Source organism: Diplotaxodon limnothrissa, linkage group LG8 (genome assembly GCF_057381915.1).
Source record: "Diplotaxodon limnothrissa isolate DT_005_m linkage group LG8, D_limnothrissa_male_GT1.1, whole genome shotgun sequence".
In the NCBI taxonomy this organism is placed as follows: domain Eukaryota; kingdom Metazoa; phylum Chordata; class Actinopteri; order Cichliformes; family Cichlidae; genus Diplotaxodon; species Diplotaxodon limnothrissa.
Window position 1 is genome coordinate 25,460,772 of NC_140603.1, and position 13,483 is coordinate 25,474,254.

The following is a 13,483-nucleotide window of genomic DNA, read 5'->3' on the forward strand; positions in this document are numbered from 1 at the left end:
GATACTGTGTATGTGTGGAATGTAACAGTTTTGCCAGATTGAGAAATGGAAGAAAACTGAGATTCCCCCAGTACCCAAATGCACAGATATACACAACGCATTGTTGTACCATTGTAGTCTGTGTGAGTGGACATTTGGGTTGTTGAGGTGAATGCCACTGGGAAACCTCCACATACCTAACTTTTAGCCCAGATGTGCTCGAGTTGTCAGAGTGATCACATCTGTCTTGATGTGTGGGTGTTTAAATGTGTCTAACTTTGTATAAATATGTCTCTGTGTTAGTTTCCCAACATATGTGGCTGTCTATATGTTTGTCTGAGAGTATACTATTTGTCCCCAGTCTCATTGCTGCTGATGGATCTCAGTTAATGTTTAGCAGCAAAGGGACTCATCTGTTAATAGCCTTAGCAGTTTCACCACTTTAAGTGTCTAGCCTTTAGAGGGGTGATTACAGTTCGGCTGAGCAATATTTAATGCTTTAATGCATTTACTTACTCAGCAGTGATTAACTTTAACTGACTTTGTTGTAAAGGTAGGCATTTAAAGACGCTATTCCGCTTTCTGAACCACTGGATGAAATGCTGAAGCATAAGCACTGCGTCTCCCCACTCTCTTCCCATTGCATTTATAACTAGCAAGGTGCTGCACATGAGTACCAAAGACAAAAAACAAACAAACAAAAAAACCCACAAAAAGAAAAATAGTTCAGTCTATGTAGACAATGTAAAAATGCTTCAAATGGTTGTGATGTGCATTACGCCATGTGCCAAATCTGCAGTTCTTCCCTTTTCTTGTTGATTCACTGTTTGTATCTCTGCCCTGCAAGCCCTAAACCTGCTGTAATATAAACTCTTATCTTAAAAACATCCCAAAATGTAAAAATGTGGACCCAAAAGCAGACTTAATACTCAAAGTAAAGCAAAGAGAAACAATCCAGCAGTACAAGACTGCAAACAAACTAACAGAACCCAGGAACTTGCTCAGGGACACAATAAAGAGAACAACATATGACCTCATGAAGACAGGACTACTTACACAGAAGGGGCAGATTGTGGATGTGGGGACAGCTGGAAGAACGACACACAGGTGCAGAAAATCAAGACAATCAGAAGTGGCATGTAAAACTCAAAGCAGCTCACAAAGAACAGCTAACTTTCAAAATAAAACAGGAAACAACCCCAAATATAACTACTAAACCCAGTAACAAATAACTCACAACAAGATGAAGTGATAGGAAAGGAGAGGATGCTGGGATTTAAACTTGAGACGGAATTTAAGCAACACAGTAGTTTGTAACATAATCATGACCTCTATCAATTTGTGTTTCTTGACATGGATTTCCCTGTGTTTCCCAAGATTAATTTCATCCCCTTAAATAAGATTTTCCATCTGTCTCATATATACTGACTCATGTCCATATAAAATTATGCTCCACATTGAAAACACAAAAAGGTCCATATTTGGAAGCTGGAGGGATCAGTGGTGGAGTGATTAATTTTGCCACTTACAGCATTGTTGAAGTGATGTCACTCTGATTTAAGTGATATGTATGTTTATGTCGGGGGGAAGAAAAGGGGATTTAAATTATTTTGAATGTGGCACGGTTGTTGGCGCCAGTTGGGCTACTTTTGAGCATTTCTGAAACTTCCGATCTTTTGGGATTTTCCCACACAACCATGTCCAAGGTTTCCAGTGAATGTTCCAAAAATGAAAAAAAAAACAGCAAACAGTTCCCTGTCTGAAATGCCTTGTTGATGACAGAGGTCAGACGAGAATGACCAGACTGCTATGAGCTGATAGAAAGGCAACAGTAACTCTAATAACTACTTGTTATAACCATAGATACAGAAGAGCATCTTTGAACACATCATACCTTAAAGCAGAGGGGCTACAGAAGCAGCAGAAGAGCACACAGACTCCCACTCGTGCCAGTTAAGAAACGGAAACTGAGACTACAAATCACACAGACTCACCAAAGACTTTATTTCAAACCAGTTTTTAGGTTAGTCATCAATTATTTAGTTTTTACATACAACATAACTGGAGGTCTGATATTTTAGTGGCTATTGTACGCAGCAACTCTAATAGGATGTGACACTCAATAAAAAAGCAATAATTTTTAATCCAAAAGTATCATTTTCAAGCGGTGACGCTAAATAGATAATAAAAAATGATTATGCACAAAGCTAACAGGGTGTTTTTCATGCTGCAACTCTTATTAACGAGTCATTCAAGGCAGAAATTTAATTAGACTTTTGAGGTACCTGGGGGAAAAAAAGACGTCATTTAATAGCGAAAGCCTGAGATCATCTTAGGGCCACCACCAGGCCAGCTACTGACACTAACAAAGTAGATTTCATTCCAAGATCTTCTTTGATGTATATATTGCCAGTGTTGGGTTAGAGGTTACCTCTTCACCTACGCATGAAGTATGAAAAAAAAAAAAAAGCACAGCCCTATGAGCAGTGGGAAGTTTATTGTTCAACTGACAAAGAAAAATCACCTCGGAACAGATTTCCTCCTCATCAACCCTCCTAAGTAATTTAATTTAAAATGGGAGTTTGTGGTTATATGAAATATTTAGTCATACTTACCTCCTTTGACTTTATCTAATGTGACATATAATCTGATAGCTGCCTCGCAGATACCGTTTTAATCATTGCCAATAAACTTTTTAATAAATTTAAGATGTTCTGTATAAGTCTTCAACAGGCCCACCCAGGACATCTGGTGGCGACATCAGAAGTAAGCTGATCTCTTTAAACGTCACCCCAAAACATACTCACGGACACGCTCTCACTGCCAGTCATCCCAGTTCTCATGACCTCGCTGACGAGGAGTACCAAACTCAGGTGTTTTCAGAGTGTGTGGTTTCCAGCCGGGCTGCTGCTCAGATGAAGAAAAAAAAATGTCTTCTATATAACAGCTTTAAAACGTTTACTTTAATATATGAGCACATCTCACAGATGGCTTAGGAAAAGATGGAATATTTGTGGAGTAAAATGTTAAGAGATAAATATCTTTCCAGTTACTTCAGCCGTCCATTTGTCATTAGCAACTGAGCTCTCTCTAGAGGTAAGGCAATATCCACCATATCCAGTACTGCAGGCTTGTCTGTTGATGCATCTCCATTCATAAACTCTTTAGAGTGCTCATTAATGGGACGGCGGGTGGGCTACGATCTCCAAACCAGTCTTTTTCCATACATCAAGCTGCACACCTTCAGGTTTTCTGCCATGACAGCAGCCTGTCACCCTCTGCTTTGCTTTCACAAAGAATTAATTTAACTATGCACAATAATCACACAACCTGACGTCTTGTTTGTTTTGGATGTTGTTCTGACTCTCGGATGTCCATTGGGGGAAAGGCTGGGTTACACTCACATATCATGTGGGTTGAGGACCACACAAAACCGAGCTGATTCATAAACAGAAGTGTCAAGACTGATTGATATCACTTCCAAGGAAAAACAGGTGAGAGGGAACAAGAACAGGCACAAGATGATATTGCTAGTGATTTGTATCTACTGTGCAACTCTGAGAATTGCTTAAAATGGGTGTGATTGCTATGACATCATCAAAAACATGAATTAAGTCCCAGTTGTGGTTGCACAACATGCCTTAAAACCACAACATTGCATATTCACTCCTGGTGCTAATATAATTTCCATATGTTCCGTGATACTGTATTTTGTCAATTACTTGACATGAATCATGGTTGAGTGCCAACAAAAAGACAGATTCTGCTCTGCATATATTGCAAATACATCAGGTCAGAGATATTCGGTGGGACACGAAAAAAAAAAATAGAAAAGTCATACCATTGTTGCACCCATGCAGAAAAACACCTGATTCAACAAATGGTTTCTTTAATTGATTTTGCTTGGGTTCCATCATGGCGTTAAGACAGAAAACAGCATGAAGATATTTTGGCCAGATTGTAGGCCCTAACCTCATATTCCACACAATTTCAAGCTCAGTTAGCAACATGGTTAATTCGTACTCACAGTTGGTAGAGCTATGCTTTGTGATTACACTGCCCTGTGGAGGCTAAAACAACCCACAGCTTAGCTGTCGTCTTTGAATGTATGAGCAGATACTAATCTGCAGGAAATGGCAGATCAGACTTTCACATATTGCTTTTTAATGAACACAGCATGTTGTCCAATGATGCTCTAATGGGCTCATGTGATGCATCATCAGTGCTGGTCATTTGGACACCAATATCAATCCCATATTACCCAGCACCATCTCCACATTTTGGCCTCATCCCAGGAACTAAGCAGTGTCAGGACATCAACAGAGTAAGACTTTGTGAGTCTTTTCTATATCGATGTTGTCCACCAGAATGGTTGTAAATGGTAATGCTGAGGAATGAAAAAGAATAAAAGACACCTAAAGTGTCAGGGAACACTTTAAGAAATAAATATCACAAAGTGCTTCAGAACAGAAATACTCCAAAAAACAAAAGAAAGAGTTAGTAAAAAGTAAGCAAGTTTCAAAAGATGTCATTTTAGCTGCTTTTTAAAGGAGATCAAAGAGTCCAAAGATCTCGGGCTCATAGCGAGCGAGCTCTAGAGTCTCGGGGCCATTGTTGCAAAAGCTCTGTCTTCTTTAGTTCACAGCCTTCCATGATGCACAGCAAGCAGGCCCTGATCACATGACCTCAGGGACCTGCTGGGGTTGTATGGATGTAAAAGTTCACCGAATGTGCTGGTGCTTGTAAGTCAAAACCAAAATCTTAAGTTAAGTAGACTCTGAAGTTAATGGAGAGCCAGTGCAGCTAAATGTATGAAGTGATGTGCAAATACGATCCGAGATCATGCTAAATACACTCATCTCTGTCACTTAGAACAGCTTTGGTCATTCCAGGTTAATTCCTTTATTTGTGTTTAGATTCTTGCTTGTCTGGCTGGTTTCAAGTGAAATCTACTCAGTTAATAAACTATAAGACTGCATACTTCTTTGTGTATAGTAAACTGAATTTGATGTGATTTGTTGGAGTTATTTACTTAGTTGCAGGCCGACTGCCACATCTGCAGAACCTTCATCTGACCCCAGCATGCTTCAGTTTTTGATTGTTGCTCAGTATTCAGTGTTATAGATAAATACTGGAGATTACAAACCAAGTCTTCAGGGGCTTTAAGTACTGAGAATACACCTCATGTTGAAACAGTGGAGAGTTTAATCCCTGCTACAAATTTCCCATGTGGAGCATTTCTAGGTTATATTTCATACTCAGTGCACTGACATGCCTTGACCATGATTTTATTTTCCAACTGAGCAAAGATTATTCTGGACAGTTGTTCTGGACAATTAACCTTGTTTTACCCACACCAGCCTGATTACCGAAAGTCAAGAGATCTGGACACGCAGCCACGCAACTGTCTGACCCTGTCAGTCCCCTCCCCTCCCCTCCCCTCCCCATCCTGCCTGCCTCTCTCATAATCAGTTGCATCCTGCTGCCTCTTGGAGGAAGGAATGTGACACAGAATGAAGCGCTCCATACACAAACTCCAGGATGAGTTATTTCAGTTAGAGTGCACGTCGTTAAGTTTGAATTTATCACCTTCCATTGCCCAAATGTTTGTTTGGCTTTGTTTTAAAATATAAATGACGATAGTTTTGTAGGATATTTAAAAACCTGAGTTTTACAATATTCCCTTTAAAATAATGCTAACATCTATAAATCAAAATGCATTTTTACTGTACGTGTGATGTCCTCCTTTTCTGCTGCTGCTGCTCCAAACATTATCAAACAAAGCTCTGACAATAATGCTTTGATGAGTGGAGAGTAATTACTCGTGTGCTTTATTCAAATTGGATGTATGTTGACATTTTGAGTCTGTTCAGAGAAATAACCCACTTCAGATGAGCATTAATCTGATTAAGAGCACAATTTATTTGGGTTTCCGTGCTCAATAGAAACCCTTCCTGCGCTGCTCACGGCCTGCCAATAGACCAGAAGAGCCCAACCACTATGAATGGCCAACAGCTGTGTATATAGAGGGAGCACATTTCCCCTCGCGCTGAGGAAATAAAACACCCTGTTTCAGGTAAACACTGAGTCAGAGCTCACACAGCATACACATATGTGCAAGGACAGCATTTTAAATTTGCATGCATTATGTAATATTAAAAATGTGTTGCTTATGAGAATTTCCCACGTGTGGGACTAATAAAGGTTATCTTATCTTATCTTATCTTGGTGAATGTCGCTATATTTGAATATATACAATAGGTTGTCATTATATTTACAGTCTGTATGTTTTATGTTTCTACTAATTTATCTAATTGAGCCCCTAAGTGGGTAATGCCACTTCAGTTTCTTTCAAAATGAGATGGTTTTAGGGGACAAACATTTGGTGCCAAGGCGCTTTGCTTGTGTGGAAACTTTTTAACACCGGTTGCAGTTCAAGCACGGAGCATGTCATAAATTATCTCCATACAATTTCCACTTGTAAAACATTTTTACTCACTGCATCTGCTTGTAGCCGTGTTTGCCTGGTGAAACATTATACTTTTGTGACAATATTTCAATATCTATCTCACTCTCTTATCCATTAAAAGAAGACTTCTAATTCCAGTCTAAAAAGAAATATTGCACTGTGAATTCAAAATTAATTAAAAAAAAAAGAATTTTATCACCACAGGTTTCAGGTCAAAAAAATGTAAAGCTGTAATACTGGCAGTAAAGATGTCTCCTCTAAACTGGCAGCCCCCAAACCTCAATTCATAAACCTGTCTTGAGATTATGTGTATGGTTGAGACACACAGTCTAACTACTTGGCCAGCTAAGCAATGGAAACAGTTCCTGCATGAGTATATTCTCACCGTTGATGGTGCATTTGAGAGAGCTAATGCACTAGCCTCGGTATGGTTAATACATTTCTATGAAACAACAATCAGAAACACATAGCCCCGCCATTCCTTATTTGGTTTGTCCCCTGGCGCATGCTAGCTTTCTCACAGCATTTCTTGGGAGTTTATCCATTATGCAAAGTAAAAATGCAAGAATATATTCAAAGCATAACAAACAGTTTGTGTTTGTGCTCCCTTTTTAAACTTGAAACCCTAAAATCTACATCCAAGATTCCACAAAGGCTGCGTCAGTGCAACCATAGTGGTGCAATTTGGATAAATGGTGAAGATGAAAGCAGAATTACGTTTTTACATGCCTTCCAGACTGCTTGCACATTTTTCTAAAAGCACCAATGTCTGGGTGTGTAATTACACACCAAATGCTGTTTTTTGGGGTTTTTTTTGGCTTTTTGTTTTTTTTAATGGAAGTATGTGTCGGCACACAAACATTAGTCCCGACTCAAAGTAGGCACAGGATACGCCCATGAAAGAGCTCTTGCTCAGGAGCTGCTGATGACAACAGCAGTATCAGAATAATCAACGACTTTGAATTAGTGATTCCTAGCTTAGTTGGTTTAATGAAACATGATATGCCTTATGAAATGTATTTCCCCTTGTCACAAGTTTAATATGTGTGATGTATTGAGCTAATATGAGCTCCCTTCCTCAAACTGTGTAGTAACTTAAAACACATAAAACCTTGGAAAAAGACATTTTTAAGAACTGCCTTGACTGTTTTTGTTCCTTTTATTCTTCTCCCTTGTCTACCTCCATTAAAGCTGATATAAGAGAACATCAAATAGTCATCTTTTAAGAACCCATTAAAACCAAATAATCAAAATTATCGTGTCAATTCAATTCTATCGTATTCCATAAATAAATTATTATTCCAAAAAATAGTTAATTATTACTTAAGTAAATGTGTTCAAATTGTATCTATGGTACCTTTAAGGGACACATTCACATACATTAGTTACATGAGTTTTTCTGTTTTATGCCATTATTTTTGCCACATTTCAGCAGGAAGTATAGACTTTACTCTATTGATTTCACAATGATCCAAAAAAAAAAAAAAGAAAATAAAAAAAATACAAATATTAAACCATTTGATTGTTTAAGGATTAACTGCCCAATATTAGATGAAAATATTTTTTAAAAAATAACACTAAAATATATTTTTTTTACACATTAATGAATCAGTGCGAAGCTGCTATTATATATATATATATATATATATATATATATATATATATATATATATATATATATATATATATATATATATATATATATATATATATATATATATATATATATATATATATATATATATATATATATATATATATAAAATTATTCCAAGGGGACATTCTGCTGTATTTTGAGAAAGCAAATTATTACTTTGCTAGTAGTACTTTTACACTTTGTGTTTCACTCAAACACTAAGTAATGTTTTGAATGTAAGATTTTAGTTATAACAATGTTTTCTAACATATGATTATTTTTTTACTACGATTATGGATCGTCTAACTGCTGCATAAAACTGCTGGACTAAAAGTGTGAGACTACAGATTTTATAAGCACTGCTTTGTGTGGACATGTATTTTGGATTATCTATTTTCCCATTAATCATGTGTGACCCCTCGGATTTATCTTGTGACCTCTGGTCTTGGAGCAATTTTGGGGAGGTGTGTAAATAAATAAATCTAAAAACTTTGAGCATTTTGATTGTCCTGAGACCATTCTCTATTTGAGCATCATTATTTTAACAGTGTCCGTCTATGATAAACAGAAATGTGAAGCCATTTGACCCCTGCTAGGGAATGCTGGGAGTCATAATGGTTGGTTTGAAGGGGTTGGACATCCCTCCAATGTCAGAGAGACAGAGAAAAGACACGGGGTGTGGTTGGTTAAATGCGAGACACCCCCTTTGTACTGTTTCAACAACATGGGGGGACATCTGGCACTGGCAATACTGCCCAGTGTTGAGGTCTCCATCGGCTTTCTCAAGCAGTGAGCTGTGCAGCATTGAAGCACTGCCTGCACATTCTCATGCTAATACCCAAAAGGCAGGAGCAGATGTGAAACATTTGGTTCTGTTCTTGTTCACTTGTAAAGAAATAATGTGTCCCGTTATCATTATTTCACTTTTTTTGTTCTTCTATGTGTTATAAAAAGGAGTTCATGGCGGAGGCCATCTTCTTTGGTGGCCCCACTTAGGTTGCATGTCTCCCTCTCACTGGCAGAAAAAAGTGAGTGTCTTGGGGATTTGAGGAGTGATTTTGTCATCTGGGTAGATGCTGCCACAGTAATTTTAGAGGGAATGGTGCACTTACCATTTGCAAAATTGCTCCTGCAAGCATGACAGACGAAGTAGTGTGTGTTTAGCTTAATGTGTGTTTCAAACCTTCAAGAGTTTATTATTATGCATTATAATGTTTTGAGAATTTGACTGTATTTTACTAGTTATAGTGTATATGATCATTCTTTTAAAACTCAGAAAATGACCTTAAGGAGGTTAGGCTTATTTAAGCCTAACCTCCTTAAGGTCCTTTCGCGAATCTCTTTGTACTTTTTTCTACCGTGTATTTTAGTGTGTAGCATTCCCCCTGTCGGATAATTTTAACTTTAATTTGCACATGCAGATGCCATCTAATTTCGCAGAGTGGCTGCGCAACAGTGTCCCCGCCCCCACCTGGAATATCATTGGCTCCTATCTGCTTCTCTCTTGATATTATTGGCCAGAGAGGTGCCTCTCAAGAAACTTGACGTGCGAGACAAGTTTACAACTCTATACACGTGCTGCTGGTATGTCAGGGAGAGATGTGGTAGCATCCTTTACAGAGCAAGGATAGCACAGACTTTATTACCTGTGTGTATGATTCGCTGTACTCTCACCTTTCAGGGGATACTGTGGAACAGTTATTGGGGCAAGTTCTTAACACCTGTTCACAGCAGGCATCCATCATTTGGCACTTTTGGAGGAGATTGAGGTGTTATCCACAGCTTACTGTGGATGTAGACACTTTAGTTCCTTCATGGCAAGAAGACTCAGTGATGTGCGCCTAGCATGGCTGTGGCTCCTGCACCGACCACCAAGGGACCGGTATGGCTTTTAGCCGCATCACTAAACTGGACCCCCCGTCCCGAGGCATCTTCAGGAAAGCGGTGGTCATGCTGTGCTCCCTCCTCGCCTCTTTTTTCCTCCTGCACCTCCTCACCGAAAGCTGCACCACCACCACCGGCAACTCACCGCCCAGAGGCTCCTCTAGTCGGACTGCTGGTCTTTTCGAGGACCTGAGTTCGCTGAGGACCAAGAGACTGGTATATGAATGGACTGGCGGATCGGAGTTGAACCGCTACGGGACCGCCGCGCGCACCTCACAGGTCCTCGCGGATGAGCGCGCGACGCAGGATTCGGAGCTGCCCGAAGAGGCTCTCGTGCTGCCACCTCCGGATTTAGTAGTTTCCAGGAGAGTGTCGCCCAGGTTCGCAGGTAAAGTCAGTCCGCTCGGGGAGGGGAGCAAGAAGCTACCTCAGGCTCTCATCATCGGGGTAAAGAAAGGAGGGACCCGGGCTCTGCTTGAGTTTCTTCGGGTTCATCCTGACATCAGAGCCGTGGGAGCCGAGCCGCACTTCTTCGACCGAAACTACCACAACGGGCTGGAGTGGTACAGGTGAATATTTAATAAAGTAAAAATTTTTTATAAAGAGAGAGAGAAAACACACACTCACACACACAATTTAAACACTTCAGTTAATATTACGCCTGAACATTACCCAACTTTATTATCAGTCTCATTGAAATCTGTGCAATGTTTTCGGTCATTAAATTGCCACGATGATAGATTGTGTTTTTCCAGCATTTTATTTCCCCCCACAACCACATCACTGATAAAGGCTGTTCCTCATAACCCAGAAATCTTTATTTAACATCTCAGCTTTTATAGAGGTAGCCTAATTGCAGCTGGAATAAGCACTGAGGACAGTCTGTTGATTTATGAAAGCTACATTAGGCCTGTTTTCATTAGATGTTATCGGGCTGCTCATTTTGTTTCACATTTTGGGGTTGACTGCCTTTTAAGTTGCTTTGGTTCGAGCCATAGTGGAGTCAGAGTTTAAGGCTTCATTAGGCTGGGAAATAAGACAAGGGTAAATCAAAGTATTTAAAAAAAATCAGAGTGTTGAGGAGTAATTTTCTCTTAGCGCTTAAAATCAATTTCTTTCACCTTTAATAATTTAGTAGTGAATACTTTAATGTATGTGGTAAGTTCAGCGAAGACCTTAAAGTTAATTATTTATCAAGGGGATTTAAAAAACAAAAAACTCAGACATGAGGCTTTATCCAAGATTGTCAGTCTCATGTGCTTTTATAAAAACCCAGAGAAAGTGAAAAACTCTTCATCAACAAAAGCTGAAACAAAAACAATTTACTGAAGAAAAATTACAGCAGTGAAGGTTTTTGACTGTGTTTTTGTGGCATCAGGACAAAGTTTGTCCGTGTGTGTAATAAAAAATAAATAACTTTGAATGTTAAAAAAAAACAAAGACAAAAAATAAACAAATAAAAACCCACAACTTCCTTGCCTTGCCGACGTTTTCTTTCTTTTTCTCAACACGCAGCATTACTTGAGTGTTAATTCTGATCACTTTAAATCTTGTCTGGCAAAAGTGGAAGTCTAAACACCGATCCCGCATAAACACACTACCCTCCTTCAATGTCTCAATTTCCCAGTGACGGAGTGCGATGCGTTTTTCTCACTCAAGTCAAATTTGTGATTGATTTCATCTGTCAGTGCGAGTGTGTGTGAGTGAGTGTTTTGTGTTCACATTTCCACAGGCCTGTGGGGAATAATGGCTCTTCCTCTCAGTGGTTCTCTGTGTAATGGGGCATTGCCGACATTGCGGCTCTGTTATTAAGAAGGATTAGGGCCATAATGAAAGGTTACCTGAGTGTCTCAGGAGGTATAATTCACCTTTTGATTGAGTTAGCACTACACGCAGCACCCTCTAAAAGCCTGGAGACAAAACTTTAACTCTCACCAACAACTCCCTCCAGACCCTTCTCCTTTTCACCCTCCCACCCTTCCTCCCCCAAACACTCTGGCTTTCTCCCATCTCCCACTCACACACCTCCCTCTTTGTGCCTCTCTGAGAGTGAACATTCTCTTTTTGCCATCACTCTTTCACACCCTTCTGTTTACCTATTCATCCATTGTGAGGTTTTATATCCATAAGGGTCCCATCTATCCCGAGGAGTTGCCAAGATTCTCTGGAATTTGGACCGTGCCTCCAAGGACAGACCTTAGTGCCGGTTCGCCTTAATGCTGCCCATTTAAAACAGAAAGACCCTTGAAATGAAAGAGGCATAAATAACTGTTACAACAGCATGGCCCACTTTACGGGAGTTCATCTTGTCAGCTCTCCTCTACAGTCTGAGAATCTTCCTGTTTTGTGGGTTTTTGGAAGCGTTTGATTGAGCTGAATCCATTTGAAGTTGCTGGCCCGAGGTCATCTGAAGGTGTTTTTGTGCACTTCGGAAGCACTTGTTGAAACAGGGGAATCGATTTGATTGCTAAAGTCTGCCATCCCCTCTTGAAAATCGGTGCAGCCTCTGTGCCTCGGAGCTACTGTCATTTTACTAATGGTTATAAGATTTCAACGCTGTGGGAATGTTTAAAACATGTCTGACATGCGATAGGCTGAAATCTTTGTGCCAGGACTACACTGCTTGGTGGACAACCCCCCCCCCCACACACACACACACCCCAAAAACTGTTGGTGTTTGTAGAAAACAGGACTTGATTTGTGTGACTAATCACTGTGTCCAATTTCTTGAATTATGTGATTCTTTTCATTAGCAACAGTGAATACTTAAAACACTGGGGCTTCCATTTTAGAAGACTTTGTTTATTGTCAAGGACGCCATGTGTCTTCAGTGTGAATCCCTCGTCTCTGTCTCCTAAGGGAATGCGTGGAACGTATTTTAACACCTCTAAGCTCTTAATGTGACATGGCAACATCTCTGGCATCCTTTTCCAGCTTTCCCAGAATTATACTTGTCTGGCTTGTTCTTGGAATTTCCTTCTACTGCCCTAAAAAGTTGGTTCCGCACCAAAAGATATGATGCAAAAATCTGTCTACCAGGAAAGATAAAAGTTTTAGTATTGACACCACAGCTGTACGAGCATGAAACATGGGGGGGGGGGGGGGGGGTTAAACTTGTAACTTCACCGCATTTCCAAAAAACTGAGTATTTTTGCAAAATTATGACTCACCATCTCCACTTGTTTAGATTCTGGTTGGGTGTTTTTGGGTGTTCCCAGCTAGCATATCCAACTTGTTGACCTTACCTCAGTTAAAATGAAATGGAATAGATTTTAATAATAGATTTAAAGCAAAAACATATTTTCTTTAGCTTTTTTAATAAATAAAATATCTGGTTTTTCATGCACCGCTCGTCCACAGGAGCATTTCAGATGTCTCAGCTGTGTCCTCGTGGTAGATTTGGGTCTTTTGTTGTACAAGAAACTAACACCCAGCCCAATTGCACAGCCAGTCAGTGTTACATTTCACTACACATTACTCTGAATAACCACACACAACCTATTAGGCTTTTGTTG

The 13,483-nt window shown here is 39.6% G+C and overlaps 1 protein-coding gene across 1 annotated transcript in view; it reads left to right on the forward strand.

The window, feature by feature from the left end:
* Positions 1-9,968: 9,968 nt before the first annotated feature.
* The window catches only part of LOC146626998 (heparan sulfate glucosamine 3-O-sulfotransferase 3A1-like), a 37,926-nt gene continuing 34,411 nt past the window's right edge, over positions 9,969-13,483 (forward strand). Inside the window, exon 1 of the mRNA XM_085360969.1 lies at positions 9,969-10,537. Coding sequence (XP_085217095.1) covers positions 9,969-10,537 — 569 coding nt within the window. The remainder of the gene's footprint in view (positions 10,538-13,483) is intronic.